Source organism: Mirounga angustirostris, unplaced genomic scaffold (genome assembly GCF_029215605.1).
Source record: "Mirounga angustirostris isolate CCGP_5_RB_7025 unplaced genomic scaffold, mMirAng1.0.hap1 SCAF_9, whole genome shotgun sequence".
Lineage (NCBI taxonomy): Eukaryota > Metazoa > Chordata > Mammalia > Carnivora > Phocidae > Mirounga > Mirounga angustirostris.
The window spans coordinates 35,705,768-35,730,980 of NW_026991717.1; the positions used below are offsets into that span (position 1 = coordinate 35,705,768).

The window sequence follows — 25,213 nt, forward strand, 5'->3', positions numbered from 1 at the left end:
GCGGGGCGCGGGGCGCGCGGAGGAAGTCGTCCTCCCCCCGCCCCCCCCGCCCTCCGCGGCCCCGCCCGCTCTGGCGCGCGGCTGGCGACCGGGGCGGCGGCGGCGGAGGCGCGGGGCGGGGCGCCGCGACCCCCGTCCCCTCCCGGGCGCGCTCGCCGCGCCCCCGCCCCCTCGTCGCAGTCGCCGCCGCCCGGCTGGCTGGGCCTCGGGGCGCGCGGGCAGCCGCGGCGCCGCGTTCCCGGCCGCCCGGCGAGCCATGGCCCAGGCCGGCGAGGAGACGCTGCCCGGGCCCGAGACGGCGGTGCAGATCCGCGTCGCCATCCAGGAGGCCGAGGACGTGGAGGAGCCGGAGGACGAGGAGGACGGGGCGGAGGCGCGCGGCGCGGGGGACCCGGCCCGGTACCTGAGCCCCGGCTGGGGCAGCGCCAGCGAGGAGGAGCCGAGCCGCGGGCACAGGTAGGCGCGGCGGCGCGGCCCGGCCGAGGGGAGCCCGCCCCGGGTCCCGGCCGAGCGCGAGCGCCGGGACAAGTCCCCCCAGGCAGCCCCGCCGCGGGGCCGCCGCTCCGGGCGTCCGGCCGAGGCCGAACCTGCTTTCGGCGGTTGTTGGTGCCCCGCTCCGCAGCTTTCTCGCCCGACCGAGCTCCCGGGGCTGGCGGCGGGGCTCGGAGGGGCCTGGACGGGGGGGCATGCCCTGGGGCCCGGGAGGAATTCCTTCCTGGGCCATCCTCGCCATCTTCTCCCCCCGGAGGAGGCTCTCCTTGCGTGCGCTCACCCGGGACCTTCCCCAAAGCCCATCCCAGCCCGGTCTTGCCCTCCGAGACTGGCCCAGCTCCCCCCGAGAGGGACCCCACTAGCCTTCACTGCCTCCTTCGTCCTGTCTGCTTATCAGTCCAAATGGGTGGGGGCAGCCCAGCCCCGCGGACACTTGGCGGCTGGGGGACGAGGAGTGATTTCACGGCGTAGAGAGCTCTCCTGCTCTGGTTTGGAATCAGCTCAAGGCTCGCTGCTTGCATGCTCGCGGGCCGGGGATTCCCGTTTTCACGCAGCCTCCCCCACCCGACTTCTGTGCTTGCACCATCATCTTGCTAGTTGGGTTCCTGAGTGATGGGGGCAGTCTGGAACTGTTATGGCACAGGAAGCCACCTATCTAACGGTGCCTTCGGGCCCTGAGCCCGGTCATCAGCCGGAGACCTTGGACTTGTGTCCACCAACGCCGGCACCTTTCGAGTCTGTGGTTTTGTTCCTGCTGTTGAAAGGAGATAAGAGTATGGAGTATCCATAACCACGAGAGTAGAGCAATGGCAGAACTTGCAAATTCCGGGAAATGCCCACAGGAACTTCTTAAGAACCCTCTTTCTTCGGGGTTTCTGGGCACATGCTTTTTAGTTGTCAGGGCTCTGCAGGATCACTCCCTGGCAGGTAGATAATTTACTTCATTGGCAGAATACTCAACTGAAGGTCATGAGGATACTGGGTCCAGAGCCATTCCCCATCACTGGCTGACCCTTCCCCGGTGGGAGAGGTCTGGATGTAGGCACCCAGGGATTCCCCATCACTGGCTGACCCTTCCCCGGTGGGAGAGGTCTGGATGTAGTCACCCAGAGATTCAGGGCAGTTCAGTGGAGACAGAGGTATCTGAGGAGGAAAGTCCAGCCCAAGAGTTTAGAGCAGAAATGCTGAGCCATAGCAGATGACAGAAGCTACAGTAGACCTGTCAGCACTCTATATACTGTAAAGCCTGATTCATTCACTCACTCATTTGTTCAGCTCTGTGGTGAGAATAAAAATAATGAGTCCATAGTCACTGACATCTCAGTCTTGAGGAGAAGGTGGCCACCTAGTCAAATAATTTCAGAGGTTACGTAAAGGAGCTCAGAGTGGCTGATGCTGCTGATTTCATTTGCCTGTAGTTAGTTGGGGCAGAGAGCTCCCCCCTATACTGGGGACTAAGTCTTGAGATTGCACCATTAGCAGGGATTAAAGCCCTACTTATTTCTTGGGCCTGGAAGGATCCCCCTGTGGAAATGAGGAGAACATGATCCTTATTTGGGTGGGCTTCTTGTTCCTACTCCCCCCCCCCCCCTCCAGAGCCACCCTTCCCTCCCAGCTCCAGGGACTGGAATCTCACGGAGCATTCAGTTTGAAGCATTTCCTGCTGCCCACTGGCAGAGAGTTGACCCCAGAAAATCCCTGGAGGCTCTTCAGGGTATTGGAGCTGACAGAGCCCAGCAGGCAGACATCCAGAGCATGAGAATGCAGCCAAGAACAGGATCCATGCTGTCCCCGTGTTTGGGCCAGCCTGCCACAGCAGCAGCCCCTGCCCTGTGTGGACACTTTTTGGCTTCCAGAGCCTTCAGGAGAAAGCCCAGTTTCCTTAAGCTGTTTATTGAGATGTGGCACTCACCCTCATCTCCTTGGCCCATTGCTTCTTTCCCTGCCTGTCTCAGCAGTTTGTGCTCCCCCAGCACTGACCCCTCTAGACTCCTGAACAGAGGGTACAGTTTTGTGTCTGCCTGCCTTTGTACTCCCTCCTCTGGGTCTCTGATTGATTGATTGATCTCTAGTTAGCCTTAAAACTCACTGCGTCTACTAGGTATTTATCCAAAGGTTACAAACATAGTGATCAAAGGGGCACATGCACCCCAATGTTTACAGCAGCAGTGTCCACAGTAGCCAAACTATGGAAAAGCCCAGATGTCTGTCCACAGAGGAATGGATAAAGAAGATGTGATACACACACACACAGAGGAATATTATTCAGCCATCAAAAGGAATGAAATCTTGCCATTTGCAATGATGTGGATGGACCTAGAGGGTACTATGCTAAACGAAATCAGTCAGTCGGAGAAAGACAAATACCCTATGATTTCACTCCTATGTGGAATTTAAGAAACAAAACAGATGAACATGGGGAAGGGAAGGAAAAATAAAATAAGATGAAAATTGAGAGGGAGACAAACCATGAGAGACGCTGAACTCTAGGAAATAAATTGAGGGTTGCTGGAGGGGAGGGGAGGGGAGTGAGGGGATGTGGTAAATGGTTGATGGGCATTAAGGAGGGCACATGATGAAACAGGACACAAAGAACACAGGGTGTTCTATGTAACTGATGAATCACTAAGTTCTACCTCTGAAACTAAACAACAACAACAAAAACACATCACTGCTTCATCCCCACAACCCCCAGTCCCCACCCCAAAGCGTTTGTTTCCTGTTCTTGGAGTTGCTTTAGTACTCTGCACATTTTATAGCTACCATTTACCTCAATTTTAACTGTATAGTTCTGTCTCTCTCACAACAATATGAGAGGTGTCTCTCTCATCGTGAATTCAGGGACCATGCTTGCCTTGCTCTCATTGTATCCTCAGCACCTGGCATATAGTGGGTGCTCCTAAATATCTGTTGAACGAATGCATGCCTCTATCATTGCATTATGCCATTGGGTTGAAGTGTTTGTGTGGTTTTCCCCCAATTAGCGAGATCCTTGAAGGCAATGACCTCGCCTTAGTCCTCTCTATACGACCAGTACTCAGCCCAATACTTGGCTTTTCCCTGGGGTACAAGCAATACATGAAAATAAGAAAAATGTTCTTTAGTCTTCTCCCCACACCTCTCTCACTAAAAAGGTGTCTGTCTTTTTATTCTCACCTTTTTGAAATAAAAATTTCAAACATAAAATGTGAAAGAGTAGTATTGTGAGCATTCATACACCTACCATCTAGATTTAACAGTTGTTAATATTTTGCCATATTTGTTTGATGGACTTAGGAGTGGTTTACTCTGATCCATTTGAAAATATACACAGTACTTACTGTACCCTCAGCACTTTATTTGGGAGCTCTTACTAATGACATTCTCCTGTAAAACCACAATACTATTACTGCAGTTAAGAGAATTAACAATGATTCCCTAGTATAAGCCCTAAAATGATCTAATAGCCAAGTCCCATATTTGGGTTCCCCACCACCCCCCCGTCATCCCACATTGTATTTTATAGATGTTTCTTTTTCCCCTCCAAACCGAATCCAGTCCAGGTGGTGGCATTTGCCTATTATGTCTCTTTAGAATCTTTCAATCTAGAACATTCACACTTTTTTTTCTAATGCGTTGCTATTTTGAAATAAGAGGCCAGATGTCTTGTTGAACGTTTTCCAGTTTAAAGTGGTCTGATTTTGTTCTGATCATCTAGTTTAACTTGCTCCTTTGTACTCCGTTTCCTGTAAATTGGAAGGTATGCTAAGGGCCTGATTCAATTCAGATTAAACATTTTGGCAAGAACATCTCAGGCAATGCCACAGACATTTTGTTGCATCACCTCAGGCGGCTTTCACCAAAGTGATGCTCTAATTTGACTACTTGACTAAGGTGATCTCTCATTGTGAAGGTACATCTCTCCCTTTGCAATTAACAAGTAATCTGTGGGCTTCCTGTGAATATTCTTTCAACAAGGCCCTTCACCTAATGGTTTTAGCATCCGCTGATGATCCTTGCCTGAGTCAGTTCCTCAGGAATTACAAATTGGTGATTTTCTAATTTTATTAACCTTTGTACATTTTTAAAAAATTCTTATTTATTTATTTGACAGAGAGAGAGAGAGAGAGAGACAGCTAGAGAGGGAACACAAGAAGGGGGAGCAGCAGAGGGAGAAGCAGGCTCCTGGCTGAGCAGGGAGCCCCCGATGCACGGGGCTCGATCCCAGGACCCTGGGATCATGACCTGAGCTGAAGGCAGACGCTTAATGACTGAGCCACCCAGGCGCCCCTATCCTTTGTACATTTATTGGCGGGTATTCTTCTATATAAGAGAGCTTTGCCTCATCATCTGGAATTGAACAAGAGTTCCTTCTAATGAGGCAACATAAATGCTTAATGACCAGTTTTCAAAGAGAGGAGTGGGTGTAATAGTCGCATCAAATAATTTAAATTAGAGCCCTCCTTTTGGCCCTCCTCGATTCATGGACTTCTGTTTATTCACTTTAAAAAAAAAAAAAAAGATTTGGGGCGCCTGGGTGGCTCAGTTGGTTAAGCGACTGCCTTCAGCTCAGGTCATGATCCCAGGGTCCTGGGATTGAGTCCCGCATCGGGCTCCCTGCTCTGCGGGGAGCCTGCTTCTCCCTCTCCCACTCGCCCTGCTTGTGTTCCCTCTCTCGCTGTCTCTCTCTCTGTCAAATAAATAAATAAAATCTTTAAAAATATATATATTTTATTTATTTATTTTGACAGAGAGCAAAAGCAGGGAGAGCAGGAGAGGGAGAAGCAGATTCCCCGCCGAGCAGGGAGCCCGATGTGGGGCTCTATCCCAGGACCCTGGGATCATGACCTGAGCTGAAGGCAGACGCTTAACGACTGAGCCACCCAGGCGCCCCTGTTTATTCACTTTTTAAAAATTAGTTACAATCATTATTTTTGATGTTCAAAATGTCCCTGATTAAGTAGGGGCACCCCTTCAGATTGGCTTCAGTATAGCCTTTTGGAACATGCCCTTGAGTCTTTGAGCACTTTCTTGCTTTGTGATATTAGATATTCTGGCCTTACTTTGTACTTTTCCTACTCCTGTCATGGGATCCAGCCATTTCCACAGGAATCCCTGTGGCTAGTAAATACTAGCGGGAAGGTATTTAGAAACCAAGACCTGGAATTAAGAGTGCTAATTTCCACTGGGGCAACATTGGTTTTAGGCCCTTTCAATAGAGCTAGGAAATACATTTTAAAAAATAAGTTTATGTTGGGCGCCTGGGTGGCTCAGTTGGTTAAGCGACTGCCTTCGGCTCAGGTCATGATCCTGGAGTCCCTGGATCGAGTCCCGCATCGGGCTCCCTGCTCGGCAGAGAGTCTGCTTCTCCCTCTGACCCTCCCCCCTCTCATGTGCTTGCTCTCTCTCATTTTCTCTCTCTCAAATAAATAAATAAAATCTTTAAAAAAAAATAAAAAATAAAAAGTAAGTTTATGTTGATAATTCCAACTCATATTTGACATTACAGGGTTTTTGTTTTACTTCTTTTATTTTTTTTGCACTGACAGTCTTGATTCTTAACATTAACATATTTACTTGTTTGCTTTGTCTTACAATGTGTGAAAATGATTTAAAATTATAATATCAAATATTAGTATGAATAATAAAATCACTGAAGCATACCTTCATTTAACAACAGAAACATCTAGGTTCCTTTCTCTCCATGATGTTTCAGGGACATTACATAAGCTATCTTTTCTCTGTTCTGGGTGATGATAGTGAAAGGCTCCATTTATTAATGCCAATTATGTACCAGATGTGGAACTAAATACTTTGCATACATTATCTCTGCTTCACACCACAAACCATTATTTAGACCCGCAGAGACATCCACTAGTTTTACTCCTTTCCCAGGCCCTAGGAATTATGTCAGAACAGCATGGCAGAAGACCGGGTAAGAAAAAAGGGTCATGATGTCTGTAATAAGTCTATAAGAACCCATGGGCCATCCAGACATAGCATGGGGCCTCCGCTAGTGGTATCCAAAATATAATTGTTCCCATAATGCCTTTCCAAAGTTGGACACATCCCCGTATATGTTTCCCACTTGTCTCTCTGAAAAACCTTTATCTTTTGAGTCTGTCCTTGTGTTCTTATATTGCATTATCAATTTGGTTACCTTTAGAACCTTTTCCTATAGCAAGTCAAAAGGAGCTATACACAGATTGTACCGGACCCTGGTGATTTTCATAAATGATGCTTTGTCTTTTTTGTTCAATATCCACCTTGTTGCTGTCCACCATTTTCCTGGTATTGGTAGCCAAAGCACCATATTAGACCATCTGCAAGGATAGATGATGAGTCCAGGAAATCTTTTCTGTGTTGAAAACCATAGTGAGGAGCTCATTATTCCACCATTTTATTTTGGATATTTTTATTCATAAGGTGATGTTTGATTAACCATTCAACTAATATCTCCAGATTATCTTGAGATTTTATGAGAAAGGCAACCCTGGAGATTTTATGCTGTACTTATTTCTCTAGATTATTTACAAATACGATAAATATTTCAACACTGATCCATGGAGCCCAATCACCTGTTTTGAAATGTACCTCCTTGTTTCTACCCTTTGTTTTCATTTCTAGGAGGTTTACAGCTATTAAAAAAAGAACACATCGGGGCACCTGGGTGGCTCAGTCGTTAAGCATCGTTAAGCATCTGCCTTCGGCTCAGGTCATGATCCCAGGGTCCTGGAATCAAGCCCCACATCGGGCTCCCTCCTCCACGGGAAGCCTGCTTCTCCCTCTCCCACTCCCCCTGCTTGTGTTCCCTCTCTCGCTGTGTGTCTTTCTCTCTGTCAATTAAATAAATAAATAAAATCTTAAAAAAAATAAAAATAAATATATCATTGTAAATTAGGGGTACTGATGTGTTCTTTTTTTTTTTTTTTAAAGATTTTATTAATTTATTTGACAGAGAGAGACACAGCGAGAGAGGGAACACAAGCAGGGGGAGTGGGAGAGGGAGAAGGCAGTCGCTTAACCAACTGAGCCACCCAGGCGCCCTACAGTGATATATTTAAAAGGAAACAATAATGTGAACATAAAACTTAAATGTACATTTTTTCCAAAGTCCTCTTGAAAGGCTACTCATAACATATTCACCAGTAACATACTTCCTGTCTCAGAGAATTCTGATAGGTGGGATTTGCCCTTAACAGAAGGTATTCACTTTACATTGGTGATGCTTTGTAAATTCCCACTATGTGCAGGGCTCTGGGTTGGTGCCAGAATGAAAGAAACCAATGTGAATCCTATCCTCCAGGCGCTGAGGGTTCAGGGCACTAACTAGAAATGCACATAGTAGCTCTGATACAGGCAAGGTGTTAGGAGAAGTTGAAATGATTTCCTTCCTGGGAGAGTTGCATTTGAGATGGAGCTTGACGTGTGCCTAGGATTTGGACCTGAGAGACAGAGGCCAGGTGTTCAAGGAGATGGAACAGCACGCACCAAGAGATAGAGTCCAGAAACCTTGCGACACTTAGAGACCTATTAGTCTTTTACTTGCTTTTGTTTTAGAGCAAAGGATCTGAAAGGAAATAGACAGAAATACATTTGGAAGCTGGTGACAGCCAGATTGGAAATGAATCTGAATAAAGAGCTAAGGACTTTGGATTTTATTTAAAAGGATAGAAAACATGAGTATTAGTATTAAAGTAGAGCAGCGACATAGCCGTTCTTCAAAATGTGTAATAAGGCACAGAGTGGAAGAGGCTTAACCCAAAACACAACAGGAGTGGAGTGGGGGGAGGTGGGAGGAGGCGGGAAGACAGAACCCTAGAAAGGTTCTGGTTAGGAAATGTGTGAAAGGATGTAGGGATTAAAAGGAATGCTGATATCTGAGGTGATTTAAAGTCTGCCTTTAAAACAATTGCCTCACCTCTCTGCCTGACCATGAAAAGTAGCAACCACCATACTGTTTACTTCCAAGGAGAAAAAGAAGAAATAGGATTATTTTCTAAAGGAATCAAGTGAACTACCTGGTGAGCTAGGACGGCTAAGGTAGAGCTGGTACCTGCAGAGTAACTCCTCCGCCATATAAAGCCCCTATTTAATAATTCCCTGTCTGTCCACCCTACAGTGAAGCCTGCCAGTTGGCATGCCCCACCCACGGCTATAGAACCACCTAGGAAGAAAGCGAATCACAGTATATGGCTGTGGAGGGAACCTACTTCACCCACCAAGAGAAAGCAAGCCAGACCTTCCTTCATTTTTCAAAATCAATAGCCATGGAGCCCAACTCCCCACTTCCTAAGTATGGACTGTGTACAGTGACTCCCTTCCAAAGTGCACAGTATGGAAGGAGGGGAAAGGTAGTAACTTCGCAGTGAGGACACCAGATAACACTACTTCAGGCAGGGTCAACATCCACAATGATCAGGTATGTTGATATGATGTGATGAGAATGGAAATTCACCTCTGTCGTTCTCGTCCCTAAAACCCATAAACACCATCTAATCGTAAAATATCAGATAAATCCCAAAGGAAGGACATTCTACAATATATCTCACCAGGACTACTCAACACAGTCAAGGTCATTAAAAACAAAGAAAGCCTGAGAAACTGTCCCACCCAAGAGGAGCCTGGGGAGACATGATGACTCAATCTAATATAGTATCCTGGATGGGATCCTGAAAGAGAAAAAGGCCATTAGGTAAAAAAACTAAGGAAATCTGAATAACCTGGACTTCAGCTAATAATTTGGAAATCGACTTCAGCTAATAATAATGTATTGATATCAGTTCATTAAATGTACCATACTAATGCAAAATATTGATAACAGAAGCTTTCACAATTTTTCTGTAAGTCTGAAATTATTCTAAAATAAGTTTGCTTAAAAAATTTTTTTAATAAAAAGATGAGTTGATTATCAGTTACATGAGGAAAACCAGTTACATGAAATTAAATGAAAAACTGATCCCAGAGGATATAGAGGTGACACTGTTGGAAACAAAGAGACCATAAAAAAAAACAACTATATATGTGTGTATATATATATATATATACACTCTGGTTAGTACTGAAAGAGAATTTAATATATTGCATCCACAAAACCAGAACAGGATGCTTTTTAAAAGGAGCAATCTGAAGACATAAAAGAGTTCTTAGAGAGTACATAATTCCTGAAATTAAGCAATTCATCAACAAAGATTGGAAGGTCATGTCAGGAAACGTCTTGCCATGTAAGTCAAAGACAAAGGCAAAGACAGACAATATGAAAGAGAGGATAGGGACATAGAGGATCGATCCAGGTGGTCAGTCAACTAATAGGACTTTAAGAAAGAAATGTAATCTTAGCCAACACCTCTTCCCTGCCCAGAGTCATGTTTGTAGCCAGAAAAATAAACACAATGGGTTGACTTTCAACTTTTAGTATCTGTAGACAAAACATGAATATTAGTTACAGAATAGAATGTAAACATAACGAACCATGACAAAATAAAATAAAGATACATCTGATAGAATTTGAAAGGTTGGAAATGGAAGGAGAGGAGAAGAAGGTAGGGTCATAACACACACGTCAGGTGTAGTGAGAAAGCAAGACCTATCATTTAGTGTTGATGGAATAAGAATTTTAAGTGTGTATTATTTTAAAACAATTAGAAGGCTAATAAAAAACCCAAAAATAATATAAAATTTTAAAAATTAGAAGAAGAGGCTTTGGGAGATGAGTGACTCCAAATCCTCACCTTATATAATAGGACATGAATAGAGAATGTCGAAAATTGCCAAGTGAGAAATAGGACCATGAACATAATTTATAGAACCACAAGGCAAGTCTCATTAAGAATGAAATGGTTGAATAGAGGTTGCCTCTAGGGAGGAGAGGTGGAGCTGGGAATTGTTGCTTTCTTTTTAAGTTACGTACTGTTTTGTTTTATTTTTTGCTATGTGTATGTATTACTTGAAGATTCATTTTTGCTGAACTATTAATAGTGTCCAAGGGAGAAGTAATGAGGACAGTTGGAATGGAAAAGAGAACAGATGGGAGACAATGCAGAATAAAAAAATTAACACTTGATAATTGGCTCAGTGTGGGGGCAAAAGAGAGGGCTAAAAGATGCATCTCGGGTTTGGAGCCTAAATGCAAAGAAGAGTGAATAGGGAAAGTAGTTAATGGGGCAGTTTGGGAGGAAAGATAGTCTGTACAGGACAGTTGTAATTGACAAAAAGTTACCAACATTCATATTTAAGGGATATAAACTTCTTTAATGTTCATAAAGGATACAGGGTCTTTTTCATTCAAAGGCTGTTGCATGAATCAGGAGACAAGGCAGCATGCTCCCAGATATGCAAAAAGGCCTTGCCTCTCTTCCAAGGTCCCCCTTTGGAGATGCACAGTTGCCGCTGAGAGCACTCGTGTAGAGAGGGGGTCCTACGGTGCAGGAAGCTCACCACTGCACTTGCATAGGGCTTTATATCACCTCCCCAGGACTGCCCACGTGTTCTGGAACCTCCATGTCTTCTCACTGGGTGCAAAGAACTGATGCAGAGTCACCCCCTCTCCCCCCAGTGTGGATTGCTTACCATGAGACTGTATGAAAGGAAGATAAGCTTCCCAGATGGAATGTCCCTCGGCAGGTCTAGGCTTCAGTATTCCCTGAGGTCCAGCTCTGCAGAAGGTGATGGTTCAATTCTGGACATAGTGGATTTGAAGGGCTAACAGGCTATCCAAGCATCAGGCAGGCAGGTAGATGAATTGAGGAGGGGGGCCCAAGAGTGAGAGAAGGATGGAGGGGTGGGAGGAGGCAGATCTGAATTAGATGAGCTATACAGGGGCTGAAGTGTGTAGAGGCCACCTGGGGACAAAGAGTCAAGGATAGATCCTTGGAGACATGGGAGCAGATTGAGTAGACTGGAAGGGCAGTTAAATGGGGGAGAAGAATCAGAAAAGAACAAGTCACAGAAGCCTAGCAGGAGGACTACTGAGAAGAAAGGGGTCAGCTGTGTCCCATCCTGCAGATGACCAAGGTGGAGAAAAGGCACCTGGATATGGCCAGTGGATGCTTTGGCAGATGCCCAGACATACAGAACGAGTTTTCGGGAAGGAAGGGGTGCACAAGGGAGCTCTGGGCAAGTCTGATTGATTTTCTCAATCAAGTTTGAGATAGAGTCATCTGCAGGGAGGAAGGGCTGGCTTCCCATGGCAGACCTTGGGAAGAATGGGACGTTCTAGAATGGGCACTGGAGAAATTGAGAAATTGCATCCCCATCCTTCCATTGTGTTTTATTTGTTTATGCATTTACTTTTTATAATAGCGTCAACTACCTTAGGTGGGGAGTAGGACTTGCTAGGCTGTGGGTCCCTTTGATGGTCTGGTCACCTCTGATATACTTGCTATTTGTACTAAGACCATTTTGCCAATACCTGAGTCCACTCAAAACTCTTCGCTCTTCATTATCCCATACCTCACCTCAACTCTGGCTATTTATTCTCATCCTTGTCAGTGCGGCTCAGACTTTACCATGCATTTGAGGTTATTGTATCTGGTGTACTCAACCTATCTATTTTAACTTCTAATTATGGGATAAGCTTTCTCTAATAAAGTGAAAATCGGTTTTGCCCATCTTGCTTCTCCTTTTTCATTCCATTGATTGTTCCAATGACACTTTTTCCTTTGACATGTTTGAGGACCACTTTTCTCAGTGCAGTATTACTATCCTGCCATTTGTCTGTAAGTAATAGAAAACCCAGCCAACAAGTGAATTAAACAAATGGATTTTATTTTTCTCATGTAATCAGAAATTTGCAGGTAGGTAGATAGAGGAATTGGTTTAGCAACTCAATAATATCAGAGCCAATAATGTCAATAAATGAGGCCAAGCTGATTCTCTTGGCTTTTTTTCTTATGGTAGTAAAATAGCTGCTACAGCTCCAGCCATCACACCCACACTCAAAACAGATAAAAGGGGAAGAGGCAGGGCCAAAAGATTTTCACTTGTGTTTTATTGGCCATACCATGACAGATGGCTACTACCTGTAACCAAGGCTGAGAAAGTACATGTTTAGGGTTGGTTTTTATTTGTTTGTTTGTTTTGGTTTGGTTTTTTATAGCCTCCATAATAAAGGAAGGCAAGTGAGAAAGAGTTTGCTATTAGATGTTGGGTGAATCTGACTAATGTCTACCACAGCTATCTTCTAGAAACTTATAAAATATTCAGTTTGTCTAATGTTTAAGTTGCCTTTGACCTGTTTTATCTTATAGGCAGCCTTAATATATTCCCTTAGTTTGCCATCCCATTTTTATTTTTTTATTTTTTTATTATTATTATTTTTAAAAGATTTTATTTACTTATTTTGACAGAGAGAAGCACAGCGAGAGAGGGAACACAAGCAGGGGGAGTGGGAGAGGGAGAAGCAGGCTTCCCGCTGAGCAGGGAGCCCGATGCGGGGCTCGATCCCAGGACCCTGGGATCATGACCCGAGCCGAAGGCAGACGCTTAACGACTGAGCCACCCAGGCACCCCTGCCATCCCATTTTTAAAAGACTTTTTAAAAAACATACTTTTAAAGTTAGTCTCTCAGACCATTTTTTTTTTTCCATCAGTACATGTTTGTTTTGGGACATCGGTGTGGTATTTCAAAAACTTTTCCAGACTGTCTGCAGGCAAATAACTAAACTCTTCATTTTAAAATCAACCAACGCCTACTTTTATGCTAATCATAATTTCTGAATTGGAAAAATTGGGAGACAGATTTATTTAGTATTTTCTCTCCTGCCAGAATATTCCATTTTTATTCTCATCTTGACTCTTCAACAATTGTGTGGGGTTTTTTGGGTTTTTGTTTTGTTTTGTTTTGTTTTGTTTTTTGGTGGGGGGGGTGGTTAGAGTCGGTGAAAATTTTGCTGGAGTTGAAGGACATACATTTATGTACCTGTTCCAAAGCGTTGATTTTTACATTCTGAGCCCCCTCCCCCCTTTTTTGTGTTAGTTGATTATTTTATTTAAGGGTTTAATCCCAATCTAAGGGAAATGTTAACTGCTTGCTTTTTTATTATTTTTTTTTTTTTGAAAGATTATTTGTTAGAGAGAGAGAGGAGAGCAAGAGAGAGAACACGAGCGGAGGTGAGAGGCAGAGGGAGAGGGAGAAGCAGATTCCCTGCTGAGCGCGGAGCCCGACTCGGGGCTTGATCCCAGGACTCCAGGATCATGACCTAAGCTGAAGGCAGATGCTTAAGCGACTGAGCCACCCAGGCGCCCCTGACACTTCTACTTTTTGGCTATTGTGAAGATGCTGCTGTGAACTTTCTGAGCCCTCAGGTTCTCCCAACAGAGTAGAAGCACCCTGAATGCTTTAGGCGGACTCGGTGTCTGCATCCATCCCAGGAGATGCTCTCGTGATTCAGCACATGTTCATGGGGACTCTGGGTCTGATAGTCGTGTTACTAGAAATCAAGCTGCCACATAGGAAAGCAGTAATGTTTTTTTCTGGAAGTAATTTTTGACCATTTCTTTTTATCGAATAAGATATATATGATATTGTATAATACATAATTTAATTTGGCCATTAAATATGCCAGAGAGAACTCACCTTCAAAAGCTTCTAATTAATGGTGTCAACTATGATGCAGATCATCACAAAGTCCTTGAATGTTGATGGTTTTGAAGTTTTTGTCATCCCTCGGTGAAAGATTTGCCTTCCAAAGAAGCTTTGCTCAGGATTTCTTTGGCTCGTTCTCATATCCTAATATTCTCAGGGAGAGGGGGGGAAGAAGTCTGTTCAGGTGGAGCTGCTGGTGGGTTTGGGTTTCATTTAGAAGGGTCCGAGTGAATGGGATTGTTTCAGATTCTGTGGCAGGGTCCCAACAAAACGTGGAAAGTATTATGCGTGCTGGCTTTGGGGACAGAAAATTTGAATTTCAATCCTAGATCTGAGGGGCAAGTGAGTGCCACCTCCCAGGTTCTAAGGGCGTGCCAGGCACCTGTGTGGCATTTCTATGTATCAGTTCATTTAATCTTCTGACTGTCCTACCGGGAGAGTGACTGTCATGCCAATGTGCAGATGACGGGACTGAGGTGTGGCAGGGGAGATCCTCGCCTGCATTGACTCAGTTAATAAATGGTGGTGGCGGGATTTGAACCTACATGGGCTAACTCTAGGATTGGGACTCTTAGTTACTCTGCCAAATTATCTTCTAGAAATCAGGATTTGGGGGGTGGAGTGCGGGAGGGAAGACTAAAAAGGGGATGTGAAAAGCATCCTGTCCGTGGTACAGGAGCACATACATGCTAGTAGAGCGTGTTGTCATTTTAATGACTCTCCGTTCGTGTTAAAAACAGAAGCATGATTTCTTCGCCCAGTGGGGCAAAAGTCAGCCCCGTGTGGCGATCACCCCCTCTGAGGAGTCCAGGTCAAGTGTGACCCAGTGCCGTTCCTTAGGGCAGCAGAAACAAAGTACCGCAAACTGGGTGGCTTAGAATGACGGAATTGATTGCCTCATGGTTCTGGAGGCCAGAAGTCAGAAATCAAGGGGTCAGAAGAGCGCTCCCTTTCCAGGATCTGGGAACGGATGGGTCCCAGGCCACTCCCCTGGCTTCTGGTGGTTTCCTGGCAACCTTTGTTGTTCCTGGGCTTCTGGGGCATCCCATCTCCACCTTCACCTTCACATGGCATTCTTCCTGTGCGCTCATGCCTCCAGATTTCCCTTTCTGTAAGACGCCAGTCATATTGGATTAGGGGCCACCCCCACTGTCTGGTGCGACCTTGTCTTTAACTGATGACATTTGCAAGGCCCTCTTTCCAAGTAAGGTCACATACTGACATACAGGGCTTTTGGACTTCAACATATGAAATTTGGGCATGTGAGGGGGGGCGGACAGCAATTCAGCCTGTAACCCCCTGGTGTCTCCTTTTGGTCCCAGTGGCGCCACGACAAGTGGGGGCGAGAACGAGCGTGAGGAAGGCGAGCAGGAGTGGAAGCCCCCGGACCAGGAGTTAATCAGGAAGCTGGTGGATCAGATCGAATTCTATTTCTCTGATGAAAACTTGGAGAAGGACGCCTTCCTGCTCAAGCACGTGAGGAGGAACAAACTGGGGTACGTGAGTGTCAAGCTCCTCACGTCCTTCAAAAAGGTAAGGCTTCCTTCTCACAAGCTGACTCGAGGACTCTGGGGCTGTGGGGGTTGCAGTTCTAAATATTTTTTGCCCCTTCGATACCTCGTGACTGGCGATTCTTTTCCACCCCTCTGGGGCCTGAAATAGAGAAAAATGATCCAGAACAGGGATTTAGGATCTTTATGAAGACTCTCTTCCCACAGTATTAAAAGGGGCCTGGGTGTTGGGACAGATGTCAGCGGATGGCAGTTATGCAATGATAGTGCTTGTTCTTGGTAAAGTTCAGGCGCTCTTGCCAGGCGAGTGGGTGGCCGGGAGGGTGCTGGGGACTCAGTGGCCTTGAGAGACACCTCCTGGGCCTCGAATTGTGTGAAACTCAGGCTTTTCCCTTGTCCAGTTGAATAAATAAGAAAGAGGAGGAGCACCTAGAACTCTGGGGGATGGGCCTCCTTCCAGACTCCTGCAGCCTTTGCCGTGTGTAAGACCAACATCCTCATCAGTATGGCGAAGTGGGCTATATGGTGATTGCCGCCATGTAGGCAGCAGACCCAGCAGCTGGACCGTTGTGTGAATTCCCTCTGTCTCCAAGCGTGGACAGACGAGCTGGAATAAGAACTCCGTGTCTTCTGTGGGGGAAGCGTATTTACTAGAATGGAAAAGCAGCCCATGGCCTGTTGCATAACGGGATATGTAACAGCTGGGTCCGCGCCAGGCTGCCTTTGCACTTTGCCAGAGAGCCCTGGAGGAGAGCTTTTCTCCCTGGAGCCGTTCTCTGCCTCACCTGCTGCTAGAGTCTGCCCTCTCCTCTTGTGCTCTGTCCTTTTACCCAGTCACCAAACATACCCATTCTGCACCCCGACTGCTGCGGTGGACACAGGACAGATGACACGAAGGTGACATTTCCCCTGCCCTTGCAGAGTCCAGGGAAGGAGAGAGATCCATGCAGGATTGCACAATGACCCTAGGCAGTGAAAGAACAAAGTCCTGTTCATCAGAGCCAGTAACCCTGCCTGGATGATGGAGAAGTCTTTCTAGAAGGGGTGACGTTGAAATAGGATCTTGGATGAGTAGGAGTTTTCAAGGTACAGGAGCAGGGAAGGGGCTCTTCCTGTTGCGAAGGAAAAGCCTCTCCATCCTCCTGTATGGCTCCTATGCTCTCCCCCTCTAACACAACACTCTGACACCAGATGTTTATGTTGGGGGAGGGGGCTCCCCACCAAGCAGTTCTGTATCTACCCGGAGATAGCATCCGATCCTACAGGTTAAGGGTTAGTCCCACAAGACTGCCCCACTGCAGGAGCCAATGGCCAGTAGGAGGTGACCACCCAGGTGACCCACAGTTTCTGTCCAACTTGGCTACAGATCACAGGTCCCCATCACTTCGTCCCCCTTGGATTTGATTATTTGCCAGAAGAGCTCACAGAACTCAGGGAAACACTTGCTTAGATTAACCAGTTTAATAAAGGCTATGATGAAGGATACAGATGAACAGCCAGCTGAAGACATATGCAGAACAAGGCCCTGAGTGTGGGAGCTTCTGTCCCTGAGGAGTTGGGGTGCTCTCAGTATATGGGTGTATTCACCAACCTGGAAGTGCTCCGAAGCCCACAGGACTGGGATTTTTATGGAGGCTTCCTCCTGGAGGCATGATCAACTATCAACTCAGTTTCCTGCCCTTCTCCCTTCCCTGAAAATTCCAAGCTTCTAACCATGGCTTGGTCTTTCTGGTGACGGGCCCTCAACCAGGAGCCATCCAGGAGGCTGCCCAGCATCGCCTCATTAGAACAAAAGATAGTCCTAGTGTTCTTGTCCCGGAGGACTTGCCAGGGTTCCAGCAGCTCCGTGCCAGGGAGGGGGACAAAGAGCAGCGTACATGTGTAATAGAGAGGGACTGTTTCAGCATTCTCCGCGAGGCCCCAAGTTGGGTTTTATTCCAAGCTGACACCGTCCACGCCAGTCTCAGGAGCTCCTGCATTGAAATATGAAAGATCCTTTGGAAGATCTTTTGCGTCAAATGCAGAAATGCAGAAATGCGACTTCAGAGAGGTATTTGAACATGGAAATCCCCAAGTCCTGTCGAAATGATACATCACAATATCACAGGTGTCCAGGGAACAGTGAGCGAACCCTCACATGAAAGTGTTTGTGGGGGACCCCACAACAGAGCAGCCAGGGCTCCTCCCTTTATTCCTCCCCAGGGACCCCAAGAGTCAGCCTGACTTTCTTGCCTTTTGAAGCTGCTGCTATGGCTCCGTTTGGGAGGGTTCTTCTTTGTCCAAAGCTGGCCGCAGAGTCGCCATGGACTCCCCAGCGCCTCCACAGTGACAACAAAGGCCCCTTTCATTCCAGAGGTTTTCCTGCTGATCATAACAGGAGACACATAGGACAAACAGGCAAATGTCAGTTTCTGAAAATCTTAGAAAGTTCTTCTAGTTAATTGCACAAGGAAAGCACCTCCCGGGCTCCTCATCTGAGGTGGTGCCCCGAGGATGCTCAGCCTCTAACTGGCACTTCCCAGTGGACCCTGCTCCTGGCTCTGGAGGGGTGCTGGGTCCTTGCCAGAGCCCTCTTCCGTCTCGGTTGCATGTGGTCTTCCATCAGCTTCTCCAGCCCTCGGAGGAAGGCAGCTCCGGCCCTCCTTGCTCAGGCTTCAGGCTTCGGCACTAGCTTTGCTCTTCCTCTCCTGAGTGCCCCCTTCCCGACTGGTTTTGGAGAAGGGTCCCTCCCCCCTGTGTCATCCTCTGAGTGCTACTGCCTCACAACCTGGGGCTTCCTCACAATCTGGCCGTGACCTTTGGTCAGCATCTTTCTGCACCCTTTCTGGATCTCTGATTGACTCCGTTCACCTGAAGTCTGACCCTTTGCCTGGACCTTTGCTGACCCTCTGTCCCCGGTGTGTGTCACAGAGATCAGCCCATTGATTCCGGGTGTAGGGAACTTGCAGTTCCCCCGAGACCTAGGCTAGAGTGGACACCCCCTTTCTGCCGGAGCCTGCCTCTACTCATAGCTCTGCAAGGTCCCCCCATGCTGCCCTGTTAGCGAGCCTCCGTTCTTGAGTTCTGGAAAGTTCCTGTCTGGTCTCAGCTCCTCTGCACGGCGACTGCATTGGCCTGGACTCAGAGGACTCAGGGTGATCTTGCCATTCCTGGCTCAGGTTACCCACCCCACCCGCCTCCACTGTTCCTGTGGGATGGGATGACTCATTCTCCCTGGCATTCCCTCCAGCGGAAGTGGGCCTCTTGAAAATTACTGCTTTACAATATAAACACAGCCTTCCTATACTGCACGTCAATACGCACAATTTCCACTCAGGGAGGAGAAGGGAGGGAGGGACTGTTTCATCATTCTCCGGGAGGCCCTGCTTGGATTTTATTCCAAGTCGAAACCGTCCACATCATTTTCACGAGATATTGCAGTGGAATATGAAAGATCTTTTGGAACTTTCTGTGTATCAAATGCGTAAACAGAGAAACACGACTTCAGAGAAGTGTTTGGATGTTAAAATCTCCGAATCCTGTCAAAATGATGCACATAATATTTGAAGTAACGATAGCACATGAATACTCACTATGAGCTAGACACTGTTCTGTTTTGTATGTGGATGTATAATGTATGTCTGCGTGTAGATAGGTATCTTTTGATTTATTCATTTGATCCTCACGACAACCCTGTGAGGTGGACCTGATAAGCGTCTCCATTTGACAGATGAGGGAGTTGAGGCACTAAGAGGCTGAGAAACTTCAAGTGTTACCACCAGCTGGAGGTGGGCCTTGGACTTGTGTATCTAACAGCCTTTTGGCAGGGCCTGAACCGCTAAATGTGGGTGCACTAGACGATCTCCATTGCCAGAGAGTTCTGTTGGATGGCACTGCTCTAAACTGTGCTGCCTAGCTTGACATTGTCACAAGTGGGTGCGTTTGCTCACTAGACTTTTGAATGCCTGTGCCCACGAGCTACGATGCTAGCTACCAGTGTTCCCGGGGGTGAGGAGAGGAGGGAGGGAGATGGCAGAGCCCACGAGATAGGCCAGGACAAATAGGTACCATTCCAGATGTGCTTTGTCTTGTTCAGGTGAAACACCTGACCCGGGACTGGAGAACCACGGCGCACGCCTTGAAGTACTCGGTGACCCTCGAGTTGAATGAGGACCAGCGGAAGGTGAGGAGGACCACCCCCGTCCCGCTTTTCCCCAATGAGAACCTCCCGAGCAAGATGCTCCTGGTCTACGATCTCCACCTGTCCCCCAAGCTGTGGGCCCTGGCCATCCCCCAGAAGAACGGGAGGGTGCAGGAGAAGGTCATGGAGCACCTGCTCAAGCTCTTCGGGACCTTTGGCGTCATCTCGTCGGTGCGGATCCTCAAACCAGGGAAGGAGCTGCCCCCTGATATCCGGAGGATCAGCAGTCGGTACAGCCAGGTGGGGACCCAGGAGTGTGCCATTGTGGAGTTTGAGGAGGTGGAGGCGGCCATTAAAGCCCACGAGTTCATGAGCACAGAATCCCAGGGCAGGGAGAACATGAAGGCCGTCCTGATTGGCATGAAGCCCCCCAAAAAGAAACCTCTCAAAGACAAGAACCAGGACGAGGAGCCCACCGCAGGCAGCCACCCGAACAAGTCCCTGAACAAGAGAGTCGAGGAGCTGCAGTACCTGGGTGACGAGTCTTCCGCCAACAGCTCCTCCGACCCCGAGAGCAATCCCACGTCGCCCATGGCTGGCCGGCGGCATGCGGTCGCCAACAAGCTCAGCCCTGCTGGCCCCCAGAACCTCTTTCTGAGCCCGAACGCCTCCCCGTGCTCGAGTCCCTGGAGCAGCCCCTTGGCTCAACGCAAAGGCGTTTCCAGAAAATCCCCTCTGGCCGAGGAGGGGCGGCTGAACTGTGGCCCCAGTCCTGAGGTCTTCCGCAAGTGCGCGGATTATTCCTCTGACAGCAGCATCACTCCCTCGGGTAGCCCGTGGGTTCGGAGGCGCCGCCTGGCTGAGATGGGGACCCAGGAGAAGAGCCCCGGAGTGAGTCCCCTGCTGTCCCGGAAGATGCAGACTGCAGACGGGTTACCCGTGGGGGTGCTGAGACTGCCCAGGGGCCCTGACAACACCAGGGGCTTCCATGGTGGACACGAGAGAGGCAGGGCCTATGTATAAATACCTTCTATTTTTAATACCGGCTCCCTCGAAATACCTGGCATGGCAGAGAATGCGATTAGGTCCCCATCGAGAGATTTTTGTATATGTGTAGACTCTTAATTTATATATTTGTAATGCATATAAGTTGTCTGGTACGCTATGGTTTTAAGAACATCTTCTAGTTCAGAACAACCAGCATGACTATTATTTTGCTGATGCCCAATGCGTCTGAATGTTATGGCCCTGCAGGGCTGCGGGTCGGAGGCTCCCCGGGGCCGCTCAGGCCGCCGGTCTCTTCTTCAGGGCAGAGTTCTTCCCCGCGGCGACTGAGCTGTCCTCGGCGGGCCACGCAGGGCCTTCCAGAGAGCCCACGGGAGTTCTGTTGTGTAACGGCCACTCATTCAGCCGGTAGCATGGTGTCTTACAGGACCAAATGTGTATTCCTGTCAAGTGAATAAATAATAAAACATCCGACTGGGAGTGCTGGCTCTTGAAGTCATAGGTCACAGGCGTCAGGCATGACAAATGTCTGCGCTGTGTGATGAGGCTGTGGGTGTTAGGTCAGGAGGCCCTGAGGAGCTGAGCGGAGACGCATTTCTCGAAGGTGCCCAGGGCAGCCCTGGGGCTCCCCCCGCGGCCCCGGCAGCCTGAGAGGTCCCCACAGTCAGTGTGGCTGTTGGAGAACCACGTCGCCTGGCACGGTGAGTCCCACCCAGGCCAAGGCAGCTTATTGGAGATCAAGCTCTCCGGATGTGTCCCCGGACTGCCTCCTTTTCCTTGGCTGATGTCCCTTGTCTCTGGACGCCACCTGGTGTGGCAGAAAGAGCAAGGGCCTACATTCTAGTGCTGGCTCAGCCACCTGCTCCTGGGGGATTTTAGACCAGTTCTGCCGAATGAAATTCGTGAACAGTTACTGAACGGTGATTAGATGCCAGGGACGATGCTTAGAGACTTCCACCCGAGGAAGGTCCAGATAGTTCTCTCTGTTTTACACTGGAAGAAACAAGTAGGTTAACTCACTTGTCCAGGGCCTAACAGCTAGATGAGTGGAGCTGGCTTGAACCTAGCAGTCCAGCTCCAGAGCCCATACTCCTAACCACCAGATGGTATGCAGCCTCTCTGAACCTCACCATCCACATTCAAAGAAGAAACAACCACAGAAGGTGCTAATATTTACTCAGCACCTCCTGTGTGCTAAGGCATTTTGCTAGACACATTCTTCCATTTGTTCTGTCAGTGTCTCTGAGATATTATAGTGGTTTTACATATGAAGCTGCTGAAGTGGGGTAATACCTCAAGCCATTGCAAAAATGGAAAAAAAGAGAGTGTATGTTTAATTACAGTGTTCTATAAAAATCAGCAGCTGATTATTATCTGGTTAGTAAGATAGGGTGTCCCTTAAGTCCCAGAATCCCCATTAACTGGTAAATGCCTCCGGCAATTATTTGGATTTGCCATTTGCACCACTGGTAGCCGTAGATGGCCCAACGGCCTGCGTCTGGACCCCACTCCCCCAGGGCCGTGCCACAGCCCAGCTCCAGGCCTCTTCCTGTGCTTGCTCCTCACTGGGCTCCCACTTACCCTTGCCAGTGCTTCCCCACAGCTGCCCCCCTGCCCGTGGGCCATGGAGCCATCTGGGCCTCACCACCCCTTTATCCTCCAGCACACCAGCTGCTGAATTTTTAGCTTCACTCCTATGGATCATAATTGCTTTTTTTTTTTTTTAAAGATTTATTTACTTATTTTAGAGAGAGAGAGAGAGAGAGTGGGGGAGGGTCAGAGGGAGAAGCAGACTCCCTGCTGAGCAGGGAGCCCGACGCGGGACTCGATCCCGGGACTCCAGGATCATGACCTGAGCCGAAGGCAGTCGCTTAACCGACTGAGCCACCCAGGCGCCCCTCATAATTGCTTTTAAAAAATGCCTACACCCTCACCTTTTTAGGTGAATACAGAAGAACTTGGCCTTCTATCTGCAGTATTACCCTGTGTGGCCTTAGGAAAGAACTGTGAATTGGGGGGTCAGCAGATCTGAGTCGTAGGCCTGACTTTTCCGGTAAATAACACTTTGACCTTGAGTAAGTCATTTCTCTTTTTGATTCGCGGTTTCCCATCCAACCAGTGGATGACATTAAGCCGCTCCTTCTATAAGGCTTTGTATTCAAGAGTGCTTTATGCGCTGAAAAGTACTTTGTAGGTGTTAGTCATTACCCTGCTCTCTGGTCATCCCCAAGGACAAACCTTTCTTCCATTTTTCTGGTGCTTAAGCCTGGCCTTACATTAGAACCACCTAGAGAGCTTTTCAAAACTGCCTGTGTCCACACTGAGATAGTTGATTTCACTGGTTCTGGGGTGAGGCCGGGGGTTGAGCAGTTTTTGAAACTCTCCGGGTAATTCTAACGGGCAAGCAGCGTTGAGAAGCTCTGGTCTGTTGGAATGAGGAGGGGCCGAGGGATAAACTGAGGAAGGCTTAGAGACATCCATCCTCTCCTTTTTCAAGGCTTGGGCCCACTCTCTTTGGTAGACCCTTCCTGGCACACTTCACCCTTCCCCACTCACAGTGGTCCTGAGCCCCTGAGCACCTGCTGATGAACCTGACCTCTCTAAGTCTCGGGCCAAACCTTCAGCTGGGGCCTGGGCTTCCTGTTTGTTAGCACGGCAGGCCTCTCTTGAATAGCTTGACTGGGAAACCCAGCCAACAGTATTTGTACAGATGTTTTGTTATTTTTAATGAAAACCAGCTCCTCCACACTGGGACCAAAAGCCTGCTGGACATCTCCCATTGATGGTGCAGGCAGAACATCCAAACACTGCACGTGTCCAGACACCACCTTGTCTACCGTCGCCCCACCCCCCTCCGACTTCCCATCTCAGCCAGTGACGTCATCATCTTCCATGTCTCCCAGACTGGGGAAGAGACTGGGTGGCCTATGTGAAGGATTGCAGGTTCTGGAGTTCCAACAGCCTGGGTTCAAATCCTAGGGACCTTTGACAGATGACCTAGCCTCTCTGATTATCAGTTTCTTCTCCCATAAAAGGTGGATGATAATCATTCCTACCTCATACAATTTGTCAAAATTAAGTGAGTTAAGCCCTGTGAAATGCTTAGTTACTTGCACATGATAAACACGCAGAGAATGTGAGGCTGTCGTATTTATAGCTTCTCAGCCCCCACCGCACATATTCAATCAGCAACTCAGGGCTGTTAGTTCCAGCCCTGAAATGTTTTCTACGTGCTCCTTGTGTTCCCAGGTGCTTATTTACATTCATCTGCCCTTCCCTCAACGTCTCCCTGTCTCCAATCCTCCTCTTTAACTTATCCCCGGAATGCCACCAAACCCATCTTTCTTAACTAGAGCTCTGTTCGCATCACTTCCCTATTAAAAAAAAAAAAATCGCTGGCTGCCTTTTCGCCAAACAAACTAAGGGCCAAACTGCCTCACGCCCCCCGCCGTGCTGTGCATCTTGGGGGTAAGGCTCTTGGTTGACCCACCACCTGTGGGGCTGTAGGGGAACCTCCTGGGCAGGAAGGCCCGCTTCACATCCAGAGAGGTGTCCCAGCCCGTGTCTCACGGACTGTTGCATCACTCCAGGGTGTGGCCAGGTTGTAAAAGGCTCTGGTTTCAGCCACACGGGACTGGAACATTCCAAACAGTCCTCTTTGGAGACATGTTGGTCACTGATTATTTTTAAATACTTGCCTTAAAATGAACTAGCTTTTCCCAGTAGTTTTCAGCTGCATGTTTTCCTCCTTGTGAGTTGTAAACAGGATGGAAAAGCTTCCGAGAAAGAAGCCAGTGACCCGGCTCTAAGGAGGACAGGACTGAAATGGGGAATGTCCGCTTCTTATTCCCAGCACTGACTGCAATCCTGGTGAGTGCTCATTCCCTTAATGGAGAAGTACCCCGGTTGGCTACAGCCTGAGTACTTGGTCCTCATGCATGCAGCAGCCCTCGGGATGACGGTCCTGTTGGTGGGTCAGTCCTTCGGGATGCTCCCCCAGGAGCAGTGGCCGTGCCAGCCGCGCGTTGCTCTGGGGGCTGGAAAAAATGGGGTGGCGGGGCACGTGCCTGGAGTGTGCATCCAGCCCCTGGGTGAACGGAGCTGCATTCACTTGGAGCAATTTCTAGTTGAGCAGCTGTTTGCACAACACCCCTGATTTGGAATCAGCAATGGGCTGAGTGGAAGCAAGCGAGACGTGTGTCTTGTGACTGTACAAAAACATCCCATTAAATTCCACAAACATTGCATACTATGGGTAAAAGAAGCGGTGAGCTGACGTGCTTGAAGCAAAAGAAGAATCCCAAGTGATACTTGCTCTTATCTCTAACTGGAACGTGCGGTAGGCTCGGACCTACCTTCTCAGCACTGAGCTTATAGTTAATGCATCTTCAGAGATGAGCTGAGGGACGCCTGGGTGGCTTTAGTCTGCTAAGTGTCCGACTCTTGATTTCTGCTCAGGTCATGATCTCAGGGTCGTGGAGCCTGCTTGGGATTCTCCCTCTCCCTCTGCCCCCCACCCCT

The 25,213-nt window shown here is 48.1% G+C and overlaps 1 protein-coding gene across 1 annotated transcript; it reads left to right on the forward strand.

The window, feature by feature from the left end:
• Positions 1-116: 116 nt before the first annotated feature.
• LARP6 (La ribonucleoprotein 6, translational regulator) lies at positions 117-21,163 on the forward strand. Its single transcript, XM_045899773.3, has 3 exons — positions 117-456; positions 15,379-15,589; positions 19,643-21,163. Exons 1-3 carry the CDS (start codon positions 257-259, stop codon positions 20,708-20,710), a joined length of 1,479 nt encoding a protein of 492 aa, XP_045755729.1. The 5' UTR covers positions 117-256; the 3' UTR covers positions 20,711-21,163.
• The last annotated feature ends 4,050 nt before the right edge of the window (positions 21,164-25,213 follow it).

Bases quoted from the DNA above. Each gene is read 5' to 3' on its own strand.
- LARP6 (XM_045899773.3), top strand. From the start codon at position 257: ATGGCCCAGGCCGGCGAGGAGACGCTGCCCGGGCCCGAGACGGCGGTG. The intron at 457-15,378 runs GTAGGCGCGGCG...TTTTGGTCCCAG, and splicing joins GAGCCGAGCCGCGGGCACAG to TGGCGCCACGACAAGTGGGG. The intron at 15,590-19,642 runs GTAAGGCTTCCT...TGTCTTGTTCAG, and splicing joins TCCTCACGTCCTTCAAAAAG to GTGAAACACCTGACCCGGGA.